The sequence below is a fragment of the Heloderma suspectum genome, chromosome 2 (genome assembly GCF_057233095.1).
Source record: "Heloderma suspectum isolate Gila_16-S chromosome 2, 16-S_ref, whole genome shotgun sequence".
Lineage (NCBI taxonomy): Eukaryota > Metazoa > Chordata > Lepidosauria > Squamata > Helodermatidae > Heloderma > Heloderma suspectum.
Genome location: NC_139459.1, coordinates 245294660 through 245322605, shown reverse-complemented (window position 1 = coordinate 245322605; position 27946 = coordinate 245294660). Strand labels below are relative to the sequence as shown.

Genomic DNA, 27946 nt, shown 5'->3' with positions numbered 1-27946 from the left:
AAATTCTCTGACACCCCTACCCAGCAGTCTTCAGTCAGATACAGTGATGGAGGAGGAGTGGGGAATACTGGATATATTGGAGATCAGCCTGTGTTTGTTTCATTGGGTGTGAGGGAGCTGGTGGTTACAGTCAGAGAGAGCTGTGTTGGTTAGTTGGCTAGATCTGTGGTGTGTGTGTGTGTGTGTGTGTGTGTGCACACGCATGTGCGTGTTGTACTGCAACTTTGTTCTTATTCTTTCCCACCCAGCCCTTTTCAGTTCAGTCATTCCCTTTCTTTATTTTCTAGATAAATTACTTAAAAAAACAAAAACATTTGTTTCCTCCTTGCCTTGCCTTGTTCTTTGGCTACACCATCCCCCCTGCCCTTCTGAATTATTCAACTTCTTTCTTTCTTTCTTTCTTTCTTTCTTTCTTTCTTTCTTATTCTTTAAAAAAAAAAACAAGAAAAAATTAAGAAGTAGTTTTAGTTTCCTTGCCTTGCCTTGTTCTTTGGCTCCCCCCCCCCCACTCTTTCTTTGTAGTTTCCCTGTCTTTCTTGCTAGATTCTCCATCTTTGGCTGCAAAGTACATAATCAATCTGATTTCGATATTGACCATCTGGTGATGTCCATGTGTAGAGTCGCCTCTTGTGCTGTTGGAAAAGCGTGTTTGCTATGTTCAGCGTGTTCTCTTGGAAAAACTCTATTCGCCTTTGTCCTGCTTCATTTTGTACACCAAGGCCATGCTTGCCTGTTATCCTGGTGATTTCTTGACTTCCTACTTTAGCATTCCAATCCCCTATGATGAAGAGGACATCTTTTTTTGGTGTTAGTTCTAGAAGGTGTTGTAGGTCTTCATAGAACCGATCAACCTCAGCTTCTTCGGCATCAGTGGTTGGGGCATGGACTTGAAGCACTGCATAATTGACATCAGATGGGATCTGACTTTTTCAGTGGACTGTGTAATGCAGATTAAGTTATTGTTACACCTGTGTCTCAGCTACTGAACACAAATGAAACCAATATAGTTACGGTTAATGAAACTTTTCAAATCAAATGAAATTCAGTGTTTCCATGCTACAGCAGAATAAGGAGAACTAGAAGAAGCCTATTGTATTTGATAAGTGTTTCTTCCATGTTTTTAAAAGATTACTCACTGTGTCTTAAAACTAGATAACTTCTGGGGTGATCCAGAGAACCTTTCATTTTGGAAGACCTCAAAATGTTTTATAATTATATTAAAAGCTTATTAATCAGAAACATTTAAAATTCTTTCTAATATCTGGTTATCTAAGAACAAGTGGAAAGTTTACCTTAAATGACAATTGCCAACCATTTTATTTGGAATGGCTTTGCTAGTCAATGGCTTGTAATTATCATTGATGCCTTTTTTATGAAAAGTGGCACTATGCATTAATTCTGGGTGGGTTTTATTAAGAAGTAAAAAGTGGCAACTGCCAGTTCTTGGGTTCTTACAACATTTGGAAATTTTTGGCAAGGACTAAGGGTGCTTCCAGACAAGGCTTATATCCTACAATCACCGTGACTCAAACATGGAATTTTATCAGGCACTGATAAACACTGTCATCTTCCATTTGGAATACTCTTATGTTTTCCTACTGCTTCTTCCACCTTTTTTCTTATCTGTTAAGGAGGAAGAGATGGAATAGGTGCACAATGCCTATATTGGACTGGTAGTTCTAGGAGCCCTCTGCCTGGAAGCACCCTAAGGCTCAAACTGCACATTACGTTAATTGTACAGAGTGTAGCTGAGGCGTCTGTGTTTTTTCTCTAGAGTTCTAGAGTACAATTTTACTCTAGAGCAGAGCTTTCCAAACTTTTCGTGTTGGTGACACACTTTTTAGACATGCATCATTTCGTGACACGGTACCTTAGTTTTACTAGCAAACCGGAGGTTAAACTAACCCGTTATAAGTGATACGGACACATACATAAATCGTAATAATGAAATGTATGGGGATACAACATATCTCATGAAAACCTTTCATTTATATTTTTAAAAATATATGATTTCTAAGATAATAATATACACTGTTGTCATTTATGAGTAACAGTATGTAAATATGTGCAAGAATTTAAAAAAGTTGAATGACACCAATAACTACTTACCATTTTAATGGGATGTATGAGGTTGATGGGATGAACACAGCTTTTCAATATGTGGTGGAATATTAGATAAAGACACTCACATTTCGTCATCAAGCATTTTTAAGCTTCCACGTTTCAGTGTCTTTAAGTTTGCCATCGTTGAAAAGGATACTTCAGAAATGTATGTAGTACAAAACTGCAGAAGAATTTGTAATGCTTTTTTAGCTATGTTTGAATGCATTTTTGAAATGTGAATCCAAAAGCTGTCTAAGTCACCCTGTTCATGCATCATTAACAGATTTCGATCATTTTTTATGTCAGCTAATTCTTCTTCTTCAATAAGTGAAAAATTCCTCATTGCAGTTGAAAGAAATGGATTTCTGATCCAATCATAGTCTTGGATTTCAACATTTGGGAAGTAATGATGAACTTTCTCTCCAAGCAATGTTAAATGGTCAACAATTAGCGAGCTGATATCACATACCAGGAGAAAATGTGAAAAATAAACAAAATTAACGAAAGTATTTACAATACATATTAGGACACATAGGTCCAGGTGGGAGCTCAGCTGCAAAAACACATGAAGTAGAGAAGCAAAAGTCCAACAAAAATGGTGTAAATATATATGTCTCACTACAAGGCTATACTGCTGTAAATATTTGCAATGCCTATGTCCAGAGTCCAGTTCCAGCACTCTCCAGTGGTACACTGCCAGTGGGTGGTTAATCCACAATTACAGCAGAGTAAAAATAAAAATAAATGGCAGAAACCAACTGAGCTCCGTTCTGACTGCCCAGGATGGCGGACGGCCCGTTCGGTGCAGTCCCAGGTGGTGTTTCCAACTGTGTGGTACTTTGGCCAGAAGTCCGCGAAGGGCACGCCTGAAACCACGCAGGGCTGGTGGCCGCTGCCAGTTCTCCACGCCGGTGTTGGCTGAGCTCTGCTCCCAGGGCAGTGCCTCTTCACCCCGCACCTCTTACCTTTCTGGGGAGCACAGGCTCGAAGCTCCTTGCCTGCGCGGCGCAGCCCTCCCTGCTCTGGGGGTGTCCAGCAGGCTGTTGTTCTCCCCTGCTGTCCTGCAGCTGCACCGAGGACGTGGGGAAGCCTGTCGCCCGAGCTGATTGCAAATTGCTCAACTAATTGCTCTGCTAACTTGGAATTCTCCACGCTCCTCATGCAGCCAGCGTTTCCACGCTCCTCGTGCAGCCAGCATTTCCACACTCCTCATGCAGCCAGCGTTACCACACTCCTCGCCATACCGCTCCAACACCACCAATCACGTGCGTCCTGCATCAAGACGCCACGTGATCCTAAAGCAGCTAATGTTAAAGCACCTAAGCCTTAGCTGCTAAGCTGCTTTAACATTAGCTGCTTTAGGAAGTTCCGGAGGAGGGACCAAGCGAAGCAAACGTGACTAAGGGAACTCCGCAGTGCCCTTCCGCACAATTTTCGCGCGACACACCTACACGCTGCCGGCGACACACTAATGTGTCGCGACACACAGTTTGGAAAGCTCTGCTCTAGAGAATCATTCGCTTCCTGAAATTTGCCCCTTGGCACATCGGGGCTAAAAAAAGTGGGGGGGACGACCCTCCATTGATGTCAGTGGAGACTTTTTTCTTTTAAAGCCGTGTGTGTGTGTGTGTGTGTGTGTGTGTGAGAGAGAGAGAGAGAGAGAGAGAGAGAGAGAGATTTCGGGAAGCAAGCCGTGTGTGTGTGTGTGTAAAGCTGCCCTCCTCGTGTGCATTTATTCTAGAATAAGTCCATGTGCACTTCCTCTAGAGTAATAAAAAGCTTCAGCAACAAGCTACAGAATTTGTGTAGTTTGACCCTAGGTTGCAGAGAATAGCAAATAAAGGGTTTTATCTTGCCAAAGATATTTTAGACCCCTAATTATCTTAATTTATATCAGAAGCAGGAAACCAATTGGACAAGTGACAAAGGTGTAAGAAGAATAGGTAGGAAGACAGGTAAATTGTCAGGAATCCTGCCTGAAACCCTGTAGAGCTGGTGCCAGTCGGTGTTGACAGTACTGGGCTAGATGGGTCAATGGTCTGACTCAGTATAGCGCAGCTTCTTATGTTCCTGTTAAGGATTTATGAACTCACCCCCATCCAGGTTCTACAGACGCCCACCCAGCTCTTGCCCCTGCTCTCCAGTCTCCGGACCACACTCGAGCTCCTCCCATGCTCGGCGAGCAGCCCACACTCACCCCAGCAGCCTCACTGAGCTCCGCAGTCACCTTAAAAAAAAAGTAAAACCGATCGCAAAAATGCGCATGTCTTTGTATGTGCGAAAATGCACATTTTGCGAATGCGTGTATTCTCATGTGTGAAATCTGCATTTCTGTGAAGGTGCATATTGGTGTGTGCGCAAAACGCGTATTTTTTTTGGAAAATATGCATTTTTGCACATACATGAATATGCGCATTTGTAAAAAAGCACATTTTTGTAATCGCTATTTCATTTCTCAAAAAATGGCAACTGTGAAGCTCAATGAGGCCACCGGGGCGAGTACAGGCCAATTGGTGAACGTGGGCAAGGGGCGAGCAGGGGCTCGGTGAGTGGTGCTCGGGGGTGTGGGCAGGGGTGGTTCCACTGGATTCACGGACTGAATCGGCCTCCTGCACCATCCCTAGTTCCTATGACATACTTGAATCACTGATTTCTGTCAGTGGATATGAAGTCCAATGGCAGTGTTTTGGGGGATGGATTTTGAGGTAATATGTCACAGGACTGATCCAGTGCACTTTGCTAGTTCTTTCTCCGAGGAGCAGGAATATTAGGTTTAGTGGAGTCTGTGGGACCTGGGAGGGTGTAGCATTAGGTGCTTGTTTGGAAAATACAGGATCAAGTCCTTCTGCCACTGTATGCTTCATACCCATCATCCAGCCCTGTCCTATTGTGCTTAGAAACAGAATAGAAAGACTTCCAGTATATTTTGAAATATTTTCTGTACACATATGACAACTGAAAGTCTCCTTTTCTTTAAAGAAACAAAAATTAAATATAAAGGTCCCTGGAAACCAATGTTTTCATTTTTTTTCTGTTGATTTGTGTGATTTGTACAGACACACAGATCTAGCAATGAGTTATAATTTTGCAAGAAATGTTGTTTGTAATATATGGGAAAACTTACAACCCCTAGTTATGAAGTATAGAGCCTAGAGCGACTATGTTCATGCTTCCGAAAGAAATAACAGGGTGAGCAAACTGTAGCCGCTGAGATATGCAAGAGTCAATATACTTGTAATCACTGAGAAAGCAAACACACTCATTTCATTAGCTGACCAAGAGGCAGTGACCTGAAGTGAAGCTTTTCGGCAAGCATCTGAAAGTTGGACTGGAACTACAGCAAACACTTTTATCAACAGCTCTGACAGAAAACGGCAACTTGCAGCCTGATCAGCCACTTGTACTTGTTGAAGCCATAATTACCTCTCATGTATGTTGTACTATGTTCACAGATCTGCCTAATTAAGTACTTTTTTCCCAAAAGGGGACCCTTCCTCATTATTTTCTTTGAAGCTTTGGCACTGACTTACCTATAGGACATTCGAAGTTGAAACCTCTAATGGAGAAAATATTCGTGCTGATTTATTGGAATTGTTGATATTGTAACGCACAAAGAAGTGTGCTGGTGGTAAAGTGTCTGGTTGTTGGCTGAGTTGTCCTAATTGTACAGAGAGAGCAAGAAGGTGGAAAACACTTCTGGACTTAGATGTTGCATGAAATGGACTCCAAATTCTCCATTCTATTTGCAAGTGCTGAAATGGGCAAGCATTTTGCTAAATTTCACTGGAGGCAAGCTCACAACTCTCTTCTATATTCATTGGGCAAAAAAGTGATAGAGAACACACTTCAAATTGCCACGGTTGCCCCAAATGTTCTATAGCTGAGCTAGTAATTGCATTTGGATCTCCCAGGTCCAAAGCCAATATTCTCAAACACACTCCACTTGCCCAGACACTGTGGTGAAGTTTGCTCTGCATTTAAACTCCCAGGATACTGATTTAAAATATGTGTTTGGACTTTAACTGCCTCCCTGTCTGGAAAATAATACTGTTATACTGCAGTCTTGCATAAATAGCTCGCCAGTGTGAGTCGGCCCGCCTGCTGAAAATACACAAGCTTCCCATTACATAATTTTGCTCTGCTGTTGAAGTGGTAGAAATAGAGGGCGGATTTGTTTTAACACTGTTGCTGGCAGTGTAGGTAGGCTAAGGGTGCGATCCTATGGGGATAGGCAGCCGCCTCCAAACTCAGAGACGACTGACCACCTACCCAATGCAGGGAGGGGACCATTCCCTCTGCGCTTCTCCTGCCCTGCATTTTCAGCTAGACAGCTGATTTTGGCTGTCTAGCTGCGGGAAGGCGACGCGGGGGAGGAGGCTGCCGGATGACACATAGGATGTGTCGTGCTGGTATTTCCGCCTTTCCTGCCCTGGAACGCCCTCGGAATGCTCCATTTTAGCTGCTCTGTGCTCTGTGCTCCTCTTCCAAGCGTGGAGCGCAGGGCTGTTCCATGCTGCCTGCAAGGCAGCACGGAAGTGGGGGAAGGTCGGTTCTCTGGGAACTGACCTCGGAGCATGGGCTCTGAGGTTGGTTCACAGAAACCCACAGAAACCCTAAGGCCATCTAGCCGCTGTCTAGCAGCCATAGGATTGCTCCCTAAGAGATATTAGCAAGAAGTGTAAATATCAGTTAATAAAATTCTGGAGGGAAAGTTACCTCTTAACCTTAAGACTTTTTTTATTAGCAAACTTTAATCGGCTGATAGATAAGCATAAGGAAATACTCCTTTAGCACACGATTATTGCTGCTAGAATACTATATGCAAATCACTGGAAAATTAATCAAATCCCAAGAATTAGAGAGTGGTATGTTAAGCTATGGGATTTTGCAGTTCTAAATAAATACATTTGGATTATTAGAGCAAGTCAGGGAGGGTGGTCTTTAAACAATTCTGGAACTGTCAACAAATTATAATGATCAGTAACTGATTTTTGTTAGTATAAGGAAGAGGAGATGTTGGTATAAGTTGGATGTTTAGTATGTTGTTGTTGTAGATACCTTTTTCCTTTGGAAAATTTAATTTTTAATAAATTAAAATGTGCTTTAAATCCCTTTGAAATTGTTGGAACTTTAAGATAGTTGCAACTAAATGTAGATTCTCAGAATGTAATTTAGCACTGCTATTGTGAAAGGCTGTTCATAAACAGTTTATGAATGGATCAGTGAGCAATTTGGGATCACCTTACATTTATTATTAACATTAAGAATATGAAATGTAGTTCAGATGTTAGACATTTTCTATAATGTAAATATAATCATATAAAAAAGCAAGAGCCAACGTTCAAACAATTTTAAACATTTCTTCTTAAACACAGTGATTAATAATGTATTAATATCTACCTAGGCATCATGGATTAATATCTCCTGGTTTCCTCTCAGTGAAGGAGATCTGATATTTGACACAATTCTGGTGCAAGGCTGCTGCCCTTGAATAGGGATTCTATCTCCTTTCATAGGGATCAGGTTGCACTGTGTGTGTGTGTGTGTGTGTGTAGTTTCTTGCCTCTTCCTTGTCAAGGTGACTTCCTTCAGGCAGCATGTACCATCTCTCCTTCTGCTTATCCAAACAAAACAATATTACAGAGCGCCATTTAAATTTGCTGTTTAGATGAGGTGAGTGCAGTTTGAATGAAGTTTCCACTTGGTTGTAGGGGATCAAAAGGATGTCAATTCCGGTCTCTTGCCTCAAGGATTTCTACTCACCAACCCTCAGCATAATGACCAGGTTCACACATGACAGCAGCATATTGACTGCAGAACGCACCCCTGATGTGTGCCATGGCAAATATACATGCCTTAATGAATGTGGTTTTTAGCTTTCTTTTGTTTTAAAATAATTTTATAGTTGTGTTCTGTTATTTTCTTCCACTACTTGAGTGTTTTGTTGTTATATTTTAAATATGCTTTAAAATTGTTACTTTATTGTTTTTTCATTTTGTTAGCTGCCTTGAATTCTTCAGAAAAAAATGCAGAGTATGAAGGTTGTGAATAATACGTTCAGGGGAAAGGAACCTCTGTCCCATGGGCCAAGTGCAGACCTCCAGGCCTCTCAGTCCAGACCTCTAGATTCTCCCCAGGCCACACCTCATGAGCCACCCCACTCCAGGTTATTGATATTATTTACTCTGTCCTGCTCTGTCCCTCAACTATCAAGCTGATGAAGGGGAACTTTGCACAAGTTGGGGAAGGAGAATGCCTGGGTGCAAATGTCTCTTCTCCCCCACACCCTGCCCTGCCGCTGCCACTGCATACTGAACAAAAGTAAGAATCACATCTGTAACTCCACCCACTGTTGGCTGTGGCCTCACCCTCTGCTGGAATGAGGACTCTGGCAGGTCTTGATAAAGGTTATGCAGACCTCAACAGGAAAGAGGTTCCCCACTGCTGAAATAAATGAAGTAGCATTTGACGGTGCTTCCACATGTAAGGCTTAAAGTGGCACTTGCTTCAGATAGATTGTGGTGGAAATATATAACCTGCTTTGGCCAGATGTCCATATGAATTCTGCTTCTGCTTTCTCTTCTGCATTCATACTGAAAGCAGATGCACATTAGTAGAGGAAATAAGGTCAAATACTATTAATCTTCATGTATGAAAATGCTCTTGAGCATACATAAAAGGGAAATCAAGCCCTCTATGAAGAAATTCCTTCCAGGTCTCAGAAATGGCAAGCAAACTCTGAGGGTAAACAAATCCCACCCACTGAATTTTTACTTGGGAGGTGATATGAGGCTGCAGCCACTGTTGTCTAACTATGTTGTCTTTACCTTTGTCTCAAATTATTTATCATCCTGCCTTTCCCTCAAGGAGCTCAGGTTGGCACTAATGGGCTATCTTGTTTTATGCTTGCAACAAAACTCTGAAGTTGGCCAAGGCCACTTGGTGAATTTAATGTCTCAGGGATTTGAACCTACTCTCCACTGTTCAAGTCCAACATTCTGCCCACTGCATTACACTGGCTCTCAATAAGAACACAAGAGCCAAGCTGGTTCAGTCCAAAGCCCTATCTAGACCAGTCCTCTTTTCACACAGTAGCCAACCAGATGCCTATGGGAAGCCCATGAGTAGGACACAAGTGCAATATCACCCTTCTGTTTGTTTCCCCCAACAACTGGTATTCAGAGACATGCTGCCTCTGTTACTGGAGGTAGACTGGAACATACATTGATCGTCAGTGTGAGAATAATTGTAGTCACCCATTCCTACAACACTTTCTCTTTTGGAAGCCTCCTTGATTTCATTCTCCATCTCAAGATCACCCTGAGCATTTTGGTCAGGGGTCAGTACTATGCCCCCAGTACTGAATTACCTTTGCAGGCTGGTATTGTCACCCACAGAGATTCTGTGGAAGAGTTTGCCCCTTCTGAGGTTTCTAGGTTGTTTGGCACTATGCCCTCTTTGAGGGCAAAGACTGACACTACCCCAGTATACCTTTCCCTGTTCTTCCTGTAGAGCAGGAGTGTGCAACTTGTGGCCCTCCAGATGTTTCGGCTTAGAACTCCCATGATCCCTCACCATTGGTGATGCTGGCTAGGGCTGATGGGAGTTGTAGGCCAAAACATCCTGAGGGCCACAAGTTGCGCATCCCTGCTCTACAGGGAGGACAGGGAAAGGTATATTGAGGGTAGAAAATGCAAAAATTAGCCAGCCTGAATATATACCATAATGTGATTTTATTTGTTCACTTGCATACTGTTTTAAACTGAAAGCAGACATTGCTTTAAATATGTAGCTAACAGCAGCTATGCCTTTTTTAATGTAGAGTTAGCACATGGGGGCTGATCGGGATTGGGACTCTAATGTGGGGGGAGGGTTTACCCTCCCAACCACGCCTCACCCCCCACCCCCGTGGTCCTGATCCAGATTGGGAGGCCCAAACCTGCAATTTTTATTGCCAAATAGTGATACATTTGCTTTAGGTATACTTGGGGAAGGGGGAGGTGGAATCACAGAACTGGATATATGGCTTCAACCATCTATCACAAATCAAAGGAACACTAATTGTATGAATTATTGTATGAATTAACTAACTGTATGAGCCCCTTCATGGATCACTGCCTTGTTGTGGCGAAGGGGCTTGCGTAACTCAGTGAAGCCATAAGTTATGCCGTGCAGGGCCACCCAAGACGGACAGGTCATGGCAGAGAGTTCTGACAAAATGTGGTCCACTGGAGAAGGAAATGGCAACCCACTCCAGTATTCTTGCCAAGAAAACCCCATGGAACGTATCACAAGGCTAAAAGAGATGACGCCGGAAGATGAGCCCCTCAGGTCGGAAGGTGTCCAATATGCTACTGGGGAAGAGCAGAGGGTATTTCCAGGTAGCGCCAGAAAGAGTGAAGCGGCTGGGCCAAACCCGAAAGGACACTCAGCTGTGGATGTGTCTGGTGGTGAAAAGAAAATCCGATGCTGTAAAGAACAATATTGTTTAGGAACCTAGAATGTCAGATCAATGAATCAAGGTAAGCTGGAGGTGGTCAAACATGAGATGGCAAGATTGAACATTGACATCTTGGGAATCAGCGAACTAAAATGGACAGGCATGGGCGAATTTAATTCAGGTGACTATCATATCTACTATTGTGGGCAAGAATCCCTTAGAAGAAATGGAGTAGCACTCATAGTCAACAAAAGGGTGGGAAAAGCAGTACTGGGGTACAATCTTAAAAATGATAGAATGATCTCAGTACGAATCCAAGGCAAACCATTCAACATCACAGTAATTCAAGTCTATGCCCCAACCACTGAGGCCGAAGAAGCTGAGGTTGATCGGTTCTATGAAGACCTACAACACCTTCTAGAACTAACACCAAAAAAAGATGTCCTCTTCATCATAGGGGATTGGAATGCTAAAGTAGGAAGTCAAGAAATCACCGGGATAACAGGCAGGCATGGCCTTGGTGTACAAAATGAAGCAGGACAAAAGCTAATAGAGTTTTGCCAAGAGAACATGCTGATCATAGCAAACACTCTTTTCCAACAGCACAAGAGGTGACTCTACACATGGACGTCACCAGATGGTCAATATCGAAATCAGATTGATTATGTCCTTTGCAGCCAAAGATGGAGAAGCTCCATACAGTCAGTCAAAACAAGACCTGGAGCTGACTGTGGCTCAGATCATGAGCTGCTTCTTGCAAAATTTCGGCTTAAATTGAAGAACGTCGGGAAAACCACTAAACCGTTCAGGTATGACCTAAATCATATCCCTGATGAATATACAGTGGAGGTGAGGAATAGATTTCAGGGATTAGACCTGATAGACAGAGTGCCTGAGGAACTATGGACGGAGGTCCGTAACATTGTTCAGGAGGCAGCAACGAAATCCATCCCAAAGAAAAAGAAATGCAAGAAAGCAAAGTGGCTGTCTGAGGAGGCTTTACAAGTAGCTCACAAAAGAAGGGAAGCGAAAAGCAAAGGAGAAAGGGGAAGATATACCCAACTGAATGCAGAGTTCCAGAGAATAGCAAGGAGAGACAAGAAGGCCTTCTTAAATGAACAATGCAAAGAAATCGAGGAAAACAACAGAATGGGAAAGACTAGAGATCTCTTCAAGAAAATTGGAGATCTCAAGGGAACGTTTTGTGCAAAGACGGGCATGATAAAGGACAAAGAAGGCAGGGACCTAACAGAAGCAGATGAGATTAAGAAGAGGTGGCAAGAATACAAAGAAGAACTATACAGGAAAGATCTGAATGTCCCTGATAGCCATGATAGTGCGGTCACTGAACTTGAGCCGGACATCCTCGAGAGTGAAGTCAAGTGGGCCTTAGGAAGCATTAGTAACAACAAAGCTAGCGGAGATGACAGTATTCCAGCCGAGCTATTTAAAATCCTAAAAGATGATGCTGTTAAAGTGCTGCATTCAATATGCCAACAAATCTGGAACACTCAACAGTGGCCACAAGACTGGAAAAGGTCAGTTTACATTCCAATTCCAAAGAAGGGCATCGCCAAAGAGTGTTCAAACTACCGCACAATTGCGCTCATTTCACATGCCAGCAAGGTGATGCTCAAAATCCTACAAGCTAGGCTTCAGCAGTATGCGAACCGAGAACTACCGGAAGTACAAGCTGGGTTTAGAAGAGGCAGAGGAACTAGAGATCAAATCGCCAACATTCGCTGCATCATGGAGAAAGCAAGAGAATTCCAGAAAAACGTCTATTTCTGTTTCATTGACTATGCTAAAGCCTTTGATTGTGTGGATCACAACAAACTCTGGCAAATTCTGAAAGTGATGGGAGTACCAGACCACCTTACCTGTCTCCTGAGAAACCTGTACGAGGGTCAAGAAGCAACAGTAAGAACCAGACATGGAACAACCGATTGGTTCAAAATTGGGAAAGGAGTACGACAAGGCTGCATATTGTCACCCTGCTTATTTAACTTATATGCAGAGTACATCATGAGAAATGCCGGGTTGGATGAATCAGAGGTCGGAATTAAGATTGCTGGGAGAATTATCAACAGCCTCAGATACGCAGATGATACCACCCTAATGGCAGAAAGCGAAGAGGATCTCAAGAGCCTCTTGTTGAGGGTGAAAGAGGAGAGTGCAAAAGCTGGTTTGAAACTCAACATTAAAAAAACTAAGATCATGGCATCTGGCCCCATCACTTCCTGGCATATAGAAGGGGAAGAAATGGAAGCAGTGACAGATTTTACTTTCTTGGGCTCCAAGATCACCACAGACGGTGACTGTAGCCATGAAATTAAAAGATGCTTGCTCTTTGGGAGGAAAGCTATGGCCAACCTAGACAGCATAGTAAGAAGCAGAGACATCACCTTGCCGACAAAGGTCCGTCTAATCAAAGCTATGGTTTTCCCAGTAGTAATGTATGGCTGTGAGAGCTGGACTATAAGGAAGGCTGAGCGCCGAAGAATTGATGCTTTCGAACTGTGGTGCTGGAGAAGACTCTTACGAGTGCCCTGGACTGCAAGGAGGTCAAATCAGTCCATCCTAAAGGAAATCAACCCTGAGTGCACATTGGAAGGACAGATAATGAAGCTGAAGCTCCAATATTTTGGCCACCTAATGCGAAGAGAAAACTCCCTGGAAAAGACCCTGATGCTGGGAAAGACTGAAGGCCAAAGGAGAAGGGGACGGCAGAGGATGAGATGGCTAGATAGCATCACGGATGCAATGAATATGAACTTGAGCACGCTCCGGGAGAGAGCGCAGGACAGGAAGGTCTGGCGTGCTATGGTCCATGGGGTCACAAAGAGTCGGACACGACTGAACGACTGAACAACAACAACAATTGTATGAAAATGAGAATATAACTTCCATACTATTTATAATGAAATATAAAATAATTCTTGGTCTGCATCAAATTTTCATGAAGTTTGTTTTGTCATTGCAAAAAGAGCTATTTTTTAGAGGCCTCAAAGGACTGTCTGAAAGGTCAGAGGTGACCTCCAAAATACAGAGAGAGAAAATGTTTTCTAGAACCTGGGGTCATCCCATGAAGCTGATTGGTGGGAGATTCAGGACAAATAAAAGAAAGTACTTTTTTTCACACAGAGCATAGTTAAACTATGGAATTAGCTACCTCAAGATGTAGTGATGACCACCAATTTGGATAGCTTTAAAAGGGGATTGGAACAATTCCAGGAGGATAAGGCTATCAATGGCCTCCAGTACCAGAGGCAGTGAGCCTATGTACACCAGTTCCTGGGGAACTTGGGTGGGAGGGTGCTGTTGCACTCATGTCCTGCTTGTGGGTTCCTGGTCGACAGCTGGTTGGCCACTGTGTGAACAGAATGCTGGACTAGATGGACCCTTGGTCTGATCCAGCAGGGCTCTTCTTATGCCAACCCCTGTTACAGAGTTTGTATACAGAGATGACTATATCCCACTGGTTACCTCTGTTCTACTAGGTTTCTTTTATGCCCACCAGATCTATGTTGTCTTTTAAAAACCAAGCACTCCAACTCCCTCACCTTGGCTCAGAGACTTCTGGCATTAGCATGGATACTCCCATACACTGTCTCCCTCTTCAAATGTCTCTAGTGTGTGTGTTTTCCCTTACGGCCATTTGTCTTCTTTGACTGGCTATCATGTCTATCATTTGGGCAATCAAAACATATTCATCCTAATCCCTTCAGGATGATTCTTCCCAAACTGGATGCTCCCCAGCTTCTGCTGACTTTTTCCCAGGGATCAGTTTAAAAGCTGCTTTGCCAGCTTTTTGATGTTAAGCACCTGCATTCTGGTTCAAGTACAGGTCCAGCTTGTCCCAAAATGTTCCCCAGTGCCTAACAAATCTAAGCTCCTCCTTCCTACACCACCATGTCATCCACACATTGAGGTCCCTCAGCATTGCCTTTCTAGCTGGCCCTTCAAGTGGAACAGGTAGCACTTCAAAGGAAGCTACTTCGGAGGTCCTGCCTTTGAATCTCCTACCCAGCAACCTAAATTTGGCATCCAAGTCTGCATGGCTATGTTTTCCCCTGTCCTTGGTGCCTAGACTATATTGTCCCCCAAAGAATGGGTCCCTTTGAAGGGAGCATTTTCCTCTTCCTCAGAGCAACACCCTCCTTCCCCAAGACTGCAGAGGAGATTGGAACACCACTATCGTGTTCTGGAAAGTGTTATCCAAAACCTCTCTGCCGCTCTCTGCTTCTCCAGGTCAGAAACCTTGGCTTCAAGGGAATTAACTGAGCACACACCCACATCTTTTATCCAGCAGGCAGATAATCAGACATGTGATACTCTGTGCAATACACTGGATAGCCCCCAAACCTCTGTAGGTTTTCTACATTCATAGCTGTTCCTTTATTATATTTGTTTACCTGGAAAGCTAAGTTAGTTACAGTCAGGAAGAGGGAAGGGTTGACTTCCCTGGCCTCCTCATCCTATTGCTAAACTCACCTGTTTGCTAAACTTATTACCCTGATGCTTTGTCACTGGGGCTGAGATGCTTCATCAGCTGGGTTCCATCCTGCACTCATAGAGCTGGATTCCATCACAAACCTGTCCTACCTCCTGGACTCCCCCTCTAACTTTCCAACTTAACTTCGCTCTAGTACTTTGTGAGCTCCCTGGACCTGGCAGGCTCTTTATAGAGCTGTTTAGCTGCTGATTCCACCCTCAGCAAGTGACTCAACTCAGGCAGAAGAAGTCCCTCCCACCTGAACAATGTACTTGAGCATATAGCAACAGCTAGGAAGACACCCACCGTTCAAACAAGAAATGTTTCTGTTTCTGCATAGGAAAGAAAAGGAGAAAAAGCCAGGACCATAAGTAGATCACTGTTCTCATGTTTCCTTGACCCCATAAAAAGCCTGATTAGTAGTGTGACTGCTTGCCTGCCTACAAGCATTCCCTAGGCTTGCAGAACCTTCTTCAGTTCAAGGGCCGATTTCTGTTTCTGATAAGCTCTCAGGAGCTGCATTCTAGCGGAGGGTGGAGCTGAAGGCAAAAGGGGAGAGGCTGAAACTACCCCAAATGCCAGAATATTATGGCTTAGAGCTCTTACTGTCAGTAACAAAGCCTTAGGCAAGACATTTCAACCTTTTAGAATGGGGGAAAAACTGCACAAAAGCTGGGAAACCAACAAATGATTGCTGGTTGCAGAAACGGGGCAGGGGCAGGAGAAGGAAGAGTGGCCATCTGGGGAACCCTGGAGGGCTGCATTGGGACCCTATTTATTTATTTATTTATCCATCCATCCATCCATCCATCCATCCATATCTAGAACAGATTTCAGAGCAGTGAACTCAAGAGATAAAACAGTAAAAGGATAAAAAGATTAAAACACCAGATTAAAATTATGCTATTTTAAGAAACAGAATACCAATAGAAACTTTGACTAGTCAATTAAGGAATGCCTCCTTGAACAGTGCTGTTTTCAGGAGGTGCTGGAAACAGCACAGTGTTGGTGCTTGCCTGACCACAGGCAGGGAATTCTAAAGAAAGGGGGCCACCACAGTGAAGGCTCTTCTCCTGGGGGACTTCAGTCGGGCCATAGGTCCATGTGGAACCCCCAGGAGTGAGCCTCTGATGCCCTCAGTGACTGGGCAGGTTGGTAAGGGAGAAGACGCTCTCTCAGGTGTCCTGATCACAAGTTGTTTAGGGTTTTGTACACTACACTTGGTATATTTTGCGCTCCTGTCCTAGGCCGTTTTCCCCCTCTCCCATTTCAAAGTGACATGTGTTTGAAATAACTGCATTATGCAGGAGAAACAGCAATGAATGGCTCAAGGGCACCCAAGGGTGAGCAGCAGGTTGCAGCTAATAATTTCCAAACCTGTTGTGTAAAAAAGGGTTCAGAAATTCCCAAGATCTGATTTGAGTTCAGTTCTGACTTGCTCTCAATTTTTTAAGAGTCGTATGCATGGAAATGTTAAAAAAAAAAAAAACTTGAAAAGAGAGAGACATTTCTTTGTTAATGTTTATACTGCCTTTCTACATTGCTGTGCTTAAGGCAGTTTACAACTGATAGAAATTACGAAGTGTACAATAACAGCCACATTTATAACAATTAAATCAAATGAAAATAAGTTCTAATGAAAAGCATAACAAAAAATGTAAACCAATTAACAGAAAATTAATAATTTGTTTCATATAATATTACAAGATAATATCAAGTAAAGAAAATATCAGCAAATAATAAACAATCATCCTCAACAATTACAATAAAGAATTCAATAAATATTAAAAAACCAAAAAATAATAATAGCCAAGGTGCAAGGTGTATATAATGTCACAGACTACATAAAAAAGAGATCAACAGCAGCAATAAAACCCAATTATAAATGAGTATTTGAGACAGTGCGTATAAAGGGCCTGCATGTATAACTGGGAAGATGTATAACATCTTCCACAAGGGAAGTTTTCATAAATTAATATCCTAATGACTGGCAGCCCTATTACCTCCAAGCCAGCTAGAACTCCTGTAATCTAGCTAACCAATAAATATCACCTCCCTCTGCTCATGGGGAGAGTTTCAAGTTGGTTTCTATCTACCTGCTCCCACAACATGGAAACAATGTGACCCCCTTGCTTGTGACATCTGAAAGGGAACCTCATGGGCTGACCAGCAGAATGGGGCTGGGGCTGCAGCAGATCCTCCCCCACAAGGGGTAGACTGGGTGGACTGAACCCCTGGCACAAAACAGACATCTGACTGGCACCGCCCTTCTGCAGCTATCCAGGGAAGTACTACCTTCCACAGTAAGCTGCATGAATAGACCGGTTTGATAAGCAGCTCCACCTCCCTCGTGCAGATACAGATAGTACTGATGTAGTCTGTAGCAGCAGCATGTTCTATCCCCCAAGAACTCATCCCCCCTAATCTGGCCCCTCATGTGGAGGAGAGTGTGAGCATACCTGTCCCCACCCTCATCCCTAGTGCATTCAGCCTTCCTCTACCATCCATGTCTATCCACACTTGGGGCAGTACATTCGAGGATGGGCTGTATGTGTAAAATCCAAATGTGCATAGGTGAAGATTGAGGGGTAGATTGATTATTTTCCCCCCACATGATCACCTGCATGATTTTGGCCTGGGTATGTTGGATGTTATGCTCATACCCATATTCTAACATGCTACCCCTGCATGGCCAGCTGGGGAGGCAGGCATGCTTGGGCTCTCCTCTGAATGATATGCTGGATCAGGAGGAAAATATCATCTGATCTGGTACCTCTACATAAGAAAGATTAATTAAACTTACAATGAAAATACAAACTGTATTTGAAGAGTAAGACGTACAAGCGCCTATTAAGAGAAAAAAAGAGGAAGGATTAAAACAGAGACCATCATATGAAATTAAATACTATTTTCAGATAGCCTAAACAAGCTTATAATCTGCTGTTGGAATACAATTACCACCAATTAACTTTATATGTGGGCAAGAAGGAAATGCAAAAATCTAACCAACACAACACAACAATAAGACATAATTAGATGGATATAGAAGACAGGCAAAGTATCATAATAATATTATATATGCAAATTATAAATCACAATTACACAGTTAAATATCACATAGTGCAGTGACAGCAGGCAAATTAAATAATGCCATTAAAAGAAATAAAACATTTCTTAGGCTTAAAGGCTCCACATTACAGAGCCAACATCAGGAAGATTTTATCCAGTTGGATATATAAGGACCAAACTAATCATGACATTAAAGGTGCCTTTGCATTTATTTTGCATGTTTTAAAAATACAACTAGCATCTGCTGTGTGTGTGTGTGATAATTATTGGGATCACAGCAGTCAGGTAGGAAGAATTTAACGTTTTCATCCCCTGCTGTGATCTTAGGGAAATCCTTCCTCTGAAGCTGCTATTTGTATTGTGAGGAAATCCCTCATTGGTGCCAAACTTAAAGAAAGTTGGTTGGACTTGTCCCATCGTAATCAATTAGGCAAGTTAGTCGTGGCTAATGGAAACCCCTTGATTTTCAGTGGGGGGGGGGATATAAGCACTGCCAACTTCTTATTTCTTTTTTGGATTGTTGTCTCTGTAATTCCTAAGTATACAGGAGCACAAGTAATCCATTTGTCTTGAAGAGCCACTCCTTCATGTGTGTAACAACTGCCAGAACTAGTGAGAGATCAGTCCGATCTCCAGTGAGCATCCTATTCCAACAAGTCACGGGACACTTAAACCATTCTCTCTGTAGTTAATTCAATAGAAATCTTGTGCCACAGTTGGGGTCCATCATCCCAATTAACTTCAGTCAGGGAATGGGCATGAAATGTCATTAAATACCTACATGTTGCTCTGTGTATGCAGCCTCTCCCCCCAGTTCCTGTTCAGTGTCATGAAGGAACAGAATGTCTCATTTCCCTCCCCTCCCCCTTAAAGTACCATTTATGTACTTTTCCATTAGTGGTTTTGAAGTTACTTAATATATATGCTCTCATTTATCTGATTTCACTATTGTGGCTCCATGGTGGTTGGCTCACACCTTGTACAATCAGTCATAATGACTCCTTCAACAAAACCTTTAATGACACTTCCATAACCTTTCAAATAATTTTCAATTGACTTGTGACACCGTATGTAAACTGTGCATAACTCATTCTTAGGAACTGGCTATGCTTAGTCAGTAATGTCAGGCCAGTAAACTTTAGCCACCTTCCAGGGTCAGAGGATGAATGCATGATATTGGAGACTTTGTTCCAGGGCACAAAACTGACTTTCAAAACCAATTCTAGGGTCCTGCACTATTGAGCGTTTAGCTATTGTCCTTTGAATATAGATAACCAAATATGCAAGTGTGCAATTGACCAAGGAAAGTATCATGTATACAAATTGGTCCTAAGTGGCTGAACCTCCCTCTGCAGGAAGAATGTCCATGACTATTCTAATTGCTAATGGAAGTGTCTGTCACAGAATGTTGAAAGTTAGTGCAGCTTCTCTCGATGGGAAGAATTTTATACATGTATTCAGAATAACTAAGGGCACAATCCTATGCATGTTTTGACAGAAAAAAGTCCTACAACTCCCCACATTCCCCATGGCGGGGAGTTGTAGAATTATTTTCTGTCTAAACATGCGTAGGATTGTGCTCTAAGCCAATCTTGGGCTGCCCGTTTAAATTCCAGAGAGTTCACTTTCATATTCTCACACAACACCATCTGATGTCTTTTCCTTTATAGCTCAACTAAGGGATTTGGCGTGGCAAAGATTGCACTGCTCACCTTTATCTCTGCAGTTATTCTTATGGCTATCCTGGGGAATCTGCTGGTGATGGTGGCTGTATGCAGGGACAGGCAGCTCAGGTGAGTCCATGCATCAAACTATTTGGCAGAATGACTTTTCAAGGGTGGAATAGTTCAGCTAGTGGGAAGAGAAAAATGTGAAAACAGCTATGAGTATAAACAATGTGATAAAGAACATCCTGCTTTTTCCCATCCCAGCTATTAGTGTGACGTCAAACTTTTGATTGCTTGCAATGTGTCTGAGGTTAGAATTTATATTACAGCTGTGTGATCATTTTATTATCCAGTGTCTGCATTTCTAGAACTCATATCCTCATCAAAACGCGTACATCATACAGAAAATGCCAAAACAAGTTTTAGGGAAAAGCACTAAAAGTATTTTCACTTCTTTTTATACATATCAACTAAGAATTTTACACTGATACACTATTGCAGAGATTTGACATGGTGATGTTCAGCTGGTCACAAAGCCTCCATATTTTAAGTGTTTATTTCAGAGTTATTAAAGTGTGTGAGTGGTGTGTGTGTGTGTGTGTACGTAAGGGCTGGGGGAGAGGTTGATTGATTGTGGTGCTCTAATACAAAAATGGAATGCTATTTTAGCTTGCCCAGTATTCAGAAGCAATGTACTGCTGCACTTACGCAGCATTTCTAAGATCTCAGGTGAAGGGCCATAACTTAATGATAGAGTTCTGGCATTGCCATTTATTTATTTATTTATTTATTTACCACATTTGTATACTGATCCACATCTAAACAGATTCCAAAACAGTGAACAACAAGAGGTAAAATGAACAAAAGATAAAAAGAAGAAACGTGATATTAAGATTATTCTTTAAAAAACAGAGTGCCAATAAAATCGAGGCTGGTTAACCAAGGAAGGCTCCTGGAAAAGAGCTGTTTTCAGGAGGCGCCAAAACCAGCCCAGTGTTGGTGCTTGCCTGACCTCCAGAGGCAGGGAGTTCCATAGGACTGAAGGCTCTTCTCTGGGTGGACTCCAGTCGGGCCATAGGTCCATGTGGAACCACCAGGAGCATGCCCTCCGATGACCTCAGTGATTGGATGGGTTGATAAGGGAGAAGGTGCTCTCTCGAGTGTCCTGGTCCCAAGTTGTTTAGGGCTTTGTACACTGGTACCAAAACCTTAAACCTGGCCTGGTAGCAAATAGGCAGCCAGTGCAGTTCCCTCAGCAAAGGAATGCTGAAAAGGGGCAGCTCCTGATAACAGCTGAGCTGCTGCATTCTGCACCAGCTTCTGGAGCAGCCTTAATGGCAGCACCACATAGAGCACATTGCAGTAATCCAGTCCTGAAGTTACTAGCACTTGGACCATTGTGGCCAAACTATCCCTGTCCGGGAGAGGCTGTACCTGGTGAACAAGCCAAAGCTGGTAAAATATACTCCAACTTGCCATGGCAACTTGGGCCTCCAGCAACAGTGATGGATCTAGGAATACTCCCAGACTATGAACCTGATCTTTCAGAGGGAGCACAACCCCATGCAGAACAGGCAATAAGCCTATCTCCCAGACCCGGGAACGACTCACCCACAAGGCTTCCATCTTGCCAGGATTCAGTTTATTGGCCGTAATCCAGCCCATTATTGCATCTAGGCACTGATCCAGGACTTGCACAGCCTCACCTGATGCAGATGTCACAGGGAGATAGAGCTGTGTGTCATTAGCATAATGATGGTCAGCATACTGATGGCATTTGGCTCCAAGACCCCTAATGAACTCTCCCAATGGCTTCAAATAGATGTTAAATAACATAGGGGACAGAATGGTATCCTGTGGAACCCCATAGCTCATTTGCCAAGGGGTGGAGGATGGTCACCCAATAAAAGTTATCTGGTAGCAAGGCTGAGAAAAAGCAAAATTGCCTGAGAAGCTTGGATAGACACCTTAGAAAATGTGAGAAGGGATATGCAAACACCTCTATGAGAAACAGAATGCTGAATTGGATGGACTTTGGCTCAACAAAACTCATCTTTTGACCTCACCTGGTGTATAATGTTAATTTCTGAGCATAGGAATGTTGACAAACAGGAAAGGTTTTAGGGGAGAGATTTGAGGATTATAAAGGCATGGATAAATTATCTGAAGAAAGACTAAACTAACCAAATATGCTCAGGCCAGAGATGACTCGTTGAAGGGAAATATGTTTATTTATTTATGTTATTTGTACCCCATCTTTCTGCCAGAAATGGCACTCAAGGTGGCTGTTGTTAGTTTATTTTAAAAAGATGTTCCAAAGTACAGAAATTGTTCACGCTAACCTATCCAAAGGATTTCCTGATTTGTTCAACAAAAATGACAAGTACAAGTTGAAAACTAAGTACTGTTTTTGATCCAATCATGAGTCACAATTTTATCCCCTCCTTCTTCTTTTTTACCATGTGTCCAAACCTGACAATTCGAGGAAGTCTGTTAGACTTCTCAGTAACAGTGGCCATCAATTACATTTTGAATAGATTTTTGCTATTGTTCTATGTTAAAGCCCCAGTAGCAAATAAAAGGATTCTCATAGTTTCACTTCTGTTTCAGACACAGTGTCTAAAAATAAAAAAATACTTGCCTGCAGAAATCATAATGAATAGAGTAATAGAATGTTCCAGATATTGCCCTGCTCTAGTTATTTTGGGTCTGAAGTGCTTGAAGAACACACCATTCATCAAAGTTGTCTAATCAACTTGTAACGCAGTTTGATTTTGCAGACGGAACTATGACTATAGTAGATTTTATATGGTTGTGAAATTTCTCTAGACAAGTAAATACGGCCTGAAGGAGTAAGATATCTCTTGTTGAAGTTAATTAATTTACATTTTTTATGACTGCTATGCAGATTCAAAAGACAAACTCCCCAAATCAAGTGCAAGCTAAAAGATCAGTTATTCATATGATAACCTGTCTCATGTGATAATCTTTATGCAGTGCAGACATTGTATTTATATGTAGCCTTTCATTTAATTTATTTGATAACTGATGTCCTGGTTTCCTTTATCAAATAAATCCAAACGACCAACACTCTTAGAGCAGAACAGCAAGTTACAAGAAACATTGGGGGAAAAGGGCAATCTTGTGGCAAGTTTTCTTCCTCATTGTTCTGTAGTACAATTTATGTTGTACCCTGATGTCATGACATTGTTCATTTTCCTTCCCCCACAAGAAGCAGCTAATGATGTAGAGCAGAGATTGGGAACACGGTGTGCAATGGTGTCAGGAATGGCTGCAGGATAAGTTTTACTACACGTTGCAAAAGGGGAAATAATTCAATGGCAAGAGGAGGTTAGTGGGAATGCCTTCAGAAGCGAGTTTGTTTTTCTTTCTAGCAGTTCCCACCCCTGAAGAGACAAGCAGCTACCAGTTAGAAAAGTACCTTTTCTCTTAAACAGTGGGAACTGCTGAAAAGAGAGCAACCAACAAAGCTCTTCCTGATGTAGTTCTCTCCTGTGCATGAACAGTAGAACTTCTGATCCCAGCCAAAATTTCCAAGTATGCAAATTTCAAAAATTGATGTCTTTCCTTTGAAGAAGCCAATGCCTAGATATCGTTACTGCGATAAGAAACTTTTGAAACAACTGGCAGTATACTAACCATAATGCATGTCAACATCAAGATGAAAATCTTAGGTCACACAACACAAGGGGAAAACGATGCCCACAAGCAGAGCCAGAAAACAATGAAGGTCATTAAGTCTGTGTGAGAAATTATTCTTCTTTTATACTCATCTTGACAACTGCTGTATTGGGGAATGTCATAAAAGGACTTCAGATAAAACAAGATGCATCTCCTCCAATGTTTATGAAGGCAAATCACCATAAATATCTATGTATGTCATCATATAAACGTACAGTTTTAAAAACTGTATTTTAAACTGATAAATTATAAATGTACAAATGTGGAAATGGTGAAGTAACTGAAGCATAGCCTATCCAATATTTATGCATGTTAATAGTTTAGAAAGAGAGTTGCTAAGCATGGGTGACAGTCGACTCCATTTTAAAAACAGACAAAAGTGCAAGTGGAATTTTTGATTGCTACTGAAAGGCTACTACTTCTAATAAATTTCAGACCTGTCCTGTGTGGATAAGGAGGCTAATGTGCATATTCAACAGGTTAGATGCAAATGTCCGATTTGCTCTTATGTAAGAAGAGTGAATTACCTATGGGATATCCTCTTTGAACAGACATGTGCCACATAGGATTATAAATAATCAAGCAGGGATTTGATTTACAAAGTAATAAAATAACAAGGGATGGACATTTTAAAAGGCAGAAGGCAAAACCCTCCTGCAAATTGTTGATTTATGTCTGTCGATGCCTTCTGAATCAATACATTTGTGTCCCTTGCAGGAAAATCAAGACCAATTATTTTATAGTCTCTCTTGCCTTTGCTGACTTACTAGTATCAGTTTTGGTGATGCCGTTTGGAGCCATTGAACTGGTACAAGATAACTGGATTTATGGAAGGATGTTCTGTTTGGTTCGCACATCCCTAGATGTCCTCCTCACTACAGCATCAATTCTCCACCTCTGCTGTATCTCACTAGACAGGTAGGAACAAAGAGACATATTAAAGCAAGTTCTGTTACTTTCGTTTTTCCTTGTTGTTGCTGCTGCTCCTATTGCATTTCATGAGTTCTTGTGAGAAAACCATTATATGAAAGGGCTGCAAATAAATATTCTGTGTTGTGTGCTAGAGCTCAGGCCTGGCATCTGTTTTCAGAGCAGCCTCCCCTAACCTAGTGCCCTCCAGATGTGTTGTACTACAACTTCCATCATCCCTGACCATTGGCCATGCTGGCTGGGCATGATGGGAGTTACAGTGCACCACATCTGCAGGACACCAGGTTGGGGAAGGCTCTTCTAGATCAGGGATCTCCAACCTTTTTGGGTCAGTGGGCACATTGAGAGAATGTTGTGAGTGCTCTCACACAATGGCTGTCATGGAGGAGACTTGCCCATTCATGGAATAGTTGCCATGGTGAGCATAGCCAGTCACAAAATACCCATTTCCCAGAAGGCAAACTGGTGAAAGTGAAAGAAAAGTAACTTTCTCAAGAACGTAGTACAGGACAGAAGTGGGATCTGAACTCCAAAACCAGTCTTTTGAACCTACAGTTTTCTGCTCCAAAACCCATTTCACAAAGGCAAACTGATGGGGCTCAGAGACAAGTAACTTGGCCAAGAAACTGAGCACAAGGCTGAAGTGGGGTCTTAGTTCCAAATGCCATACCACATATTTGCCCTGATGTGAGGCCTGGAGGCATTATTGGAAATAAAACCAGCACTGGAAGCCAGCACTTCACTTTACAGCATGCCAGCCTCCAAGTTTAAAACAATTTTTTTTCATTAAAAACTCTAAGTAAAATTAAAAAAAAAACAGGAGGGGCAGGGAGCTTGGTGGGTGGTGCCAAGAGGGGTGGTGTCTGTGGGAACATTGGTGACCATGCGCACCACATTGGAAACCCCAGCTCTAGAGTCTAGCGTCTAGAGATAGTAAGTAGAAATAGATGGAAGTGCCCTTGAGTGTAGAGTGCGTTTCCCTCACAAAGAATAACTACTGAGTCCCCACACCTCAGGCTTTAGAAGGAAGACATTCCAGATGAGAAGATGACAGTTACTCACTGACTTGAGCTCAGGCATGTCATTTCCAGAAATGTAAGTACAGATTACACATGTCCTAGTCCTGCAGCAACTGCTGAATTTTGATTAACAGTGGCAAAAAGGTCCAGTAGTACTATAGCAAGGCTTGGGAATCTCTATGAGACACTTCACACTGTTGCAGATACACATCAGACTCCCAAATACAAAATTAAAAGTTTGCAGCAAATTTTAAATCTGGATTTCAAATTTAACAGCAGTTCTAACCTTCACCCCTCCAACCCCCATATAAATGTTACTTGTGGGCTGTGAAAATTGTCAGTTAAGATGATCATGTTGACAAGCAATTTTAGTTGATAGTTGATAACACCTTAAGCACTGGGTGATGTAACTGGAATTCATGGTAGTAATTTGCCAAATGTAGCAACTTAACTCCTCCTGACCTTATAGTCTGAAGCTGCCCCTACAGGCTAGAAGGCTGGATAATTTCTGCTTACGCATTCGCCAGATGGAAATGTGTATTGTGGGGTAGATCTTTCTGTAGCAGGTTTCATGCTTCTTTTACTGGTCTGGTTTTTCCTTTTTGCTGTAGACCTCCAGTAATCAGCACCCTGGAGCAAAAATATTTGAACTCGGCTTCCAAGGCCCATCCTATTCCTCACTACATTTCTTCTAGTTTCTAACAGTAGGTCTTTTCTAAGAAAATGGCTGCTAAAATTCACAACATATGAAAGTAGAATTTGCAACAATTTTCTTGTATGCCGCTGTTGCTAGAGCAATGCTGGAAATAGGTTTTTGCTCCTTATGTGCTATGTACATTTATCCTGTTGTGCCCTGAGTTAGCATTGGGGTCAAAGGAATCCCAAAGTCACTGGATTCCATGAAGGCAGACCTCCCCTTTTGTCAATATAAGTTGGGACACATAAGCATGATGCGGAAGAACCATGACAGAATCAACTGTATTTAAAAATACCATAAAATAAACAGCATCCACTCTGGATGCTGGAACTGGGGAGGAAGTATTTAATGCTTTTCCTCCACACTGTTGTCCCCAATATTAAATTAATCTTTTTAAACCACCCAAAGAACCATAGCTATTGGGTGGTATAGAAATTGATTGGTATAGAAATGAATGAATGTTGCTCATAACAGGTTTTCCCCTTCTTTGAAGATTTTGTTCATGGATCTTCTGTATCACATCTAGCTGGTCAGCAAAGTGGCTCTCAATGATGCAGTAGTGGAGGGAATGGATCTGCAATTGGTAGATGTATTGATGGGGAGGAATACACCTGCACTCACTGACTGTTCAAATTGAAACAGCAAATTGCCATAGCTGAACACAGGTTTGAAGCCCATTGGCCTGGGGAGTGCAAAAGCATGAACTCATCACTGGAATAGTGCAGATTTACTCTATACTTGGCACTGTCATGCCAACAGCTGATATTTATTATGAGAACTCTATGTTAAGGTGCTATAACCCCCAGGAGATTATAGTGCCTGTACAAAGTGGGACAGAATTCCAGTATTCAGCAGGAAACTTACAAGTAATTCCCCACCACACCCCAAATAATCTATAACTGATCAGAGGTAACACTGGCTCTGGAACATTACAGGAAGTATTACAAAAGGAGCTATCAACACAAGTCATGTAGCATGACCTTTCTTCCCATGTACCTATGTTTTTTCTTTGAATATTTTGTGAATTATATAATTTGATAACATCCTTTGGTTGTTCTTAACAGCCTTTCTCTAGACACCTAGATGGAAATATATGATTACTTTTCAGTTCATAAAACACAGCCATAATGGTTTGCACATTAAACACTTTGAGTACATTTGTCCATGTGCTCAGAATGGACTCATGAAATATGGTGCTGAAGCCATTACTTCATTAAGCTGTGTGATTAGCTTATTAATGTCTTGCCTCCTAAATTAAAGAGAGCTTCATTTCATCTGTGCTGGCCATCTGGGCTCACACATCTCTGACAGGAGCTATCCCCTGCTGGTTTCTTTTACTGGCAAAACCTTCCATAATTTTCTGCTGATAGAAAGACCTAATGGATGACATGGGGCCTCCTGGGACCACTTAAGGCCAGTAAATGGTAGCAGGAAGTAAAGGGACCAAGTCTCTGCACAAAGTTTCTTCCTTCACTTTCTGCCCTGCCCCTGCCCCACTTTACTGGTTCATTTGGGGGGAGCCAAGCTGACTGCAAGAATTATATAATAAGATCCTGTGAGTTGGCACCTCCCTACATATATGTCAACTGTCTCTAAAACTGTAGGGCCAGAAAGGGAGAGATTCCCAAACTCTGTGGAAGGCTGTGAAAGTAATAATTGTTGGGATACTTTGGGATTTTCTGTTACAACTAAATATCTTAAAGCAATAATTTGGGTTAGAATTACTACTAATGTTATGGCTATGTAATATTTATTTCATACTCTGGGTTAGAACCTATACAGAAATGAAAGAGGTACCCAGTTTTGTGCTGTTGAACATTGGTA

At 42.2% G+C, this 27946-nt stretch overlaps 1 protein-coding gene across 1 annotated transcript in view; it reads left to right on the top strand.

Moving 5' to 3' along the window:
* Positions 1 to 27946, top strand: part of HTR4 (5-hydroxytryptamine receptor 4) — a 317066-nt gene that overhangs the window by 171097 nt on the left and 118023 nt on the right. The window contains exons 3-4 of the mRNA XM_084832398.1: positions 19778 to 19900; positions 24194 to 24394. Of these exons, the coding sequence (XP_084688524.1) occupies positions 19778 to 19900; positions 24194 to 24394 (324 nt within the window). The remainder of the gene's footprint in view (positions 1 to 19777; positions 19901 to 24193; positions 24395 to 27946) is intronic.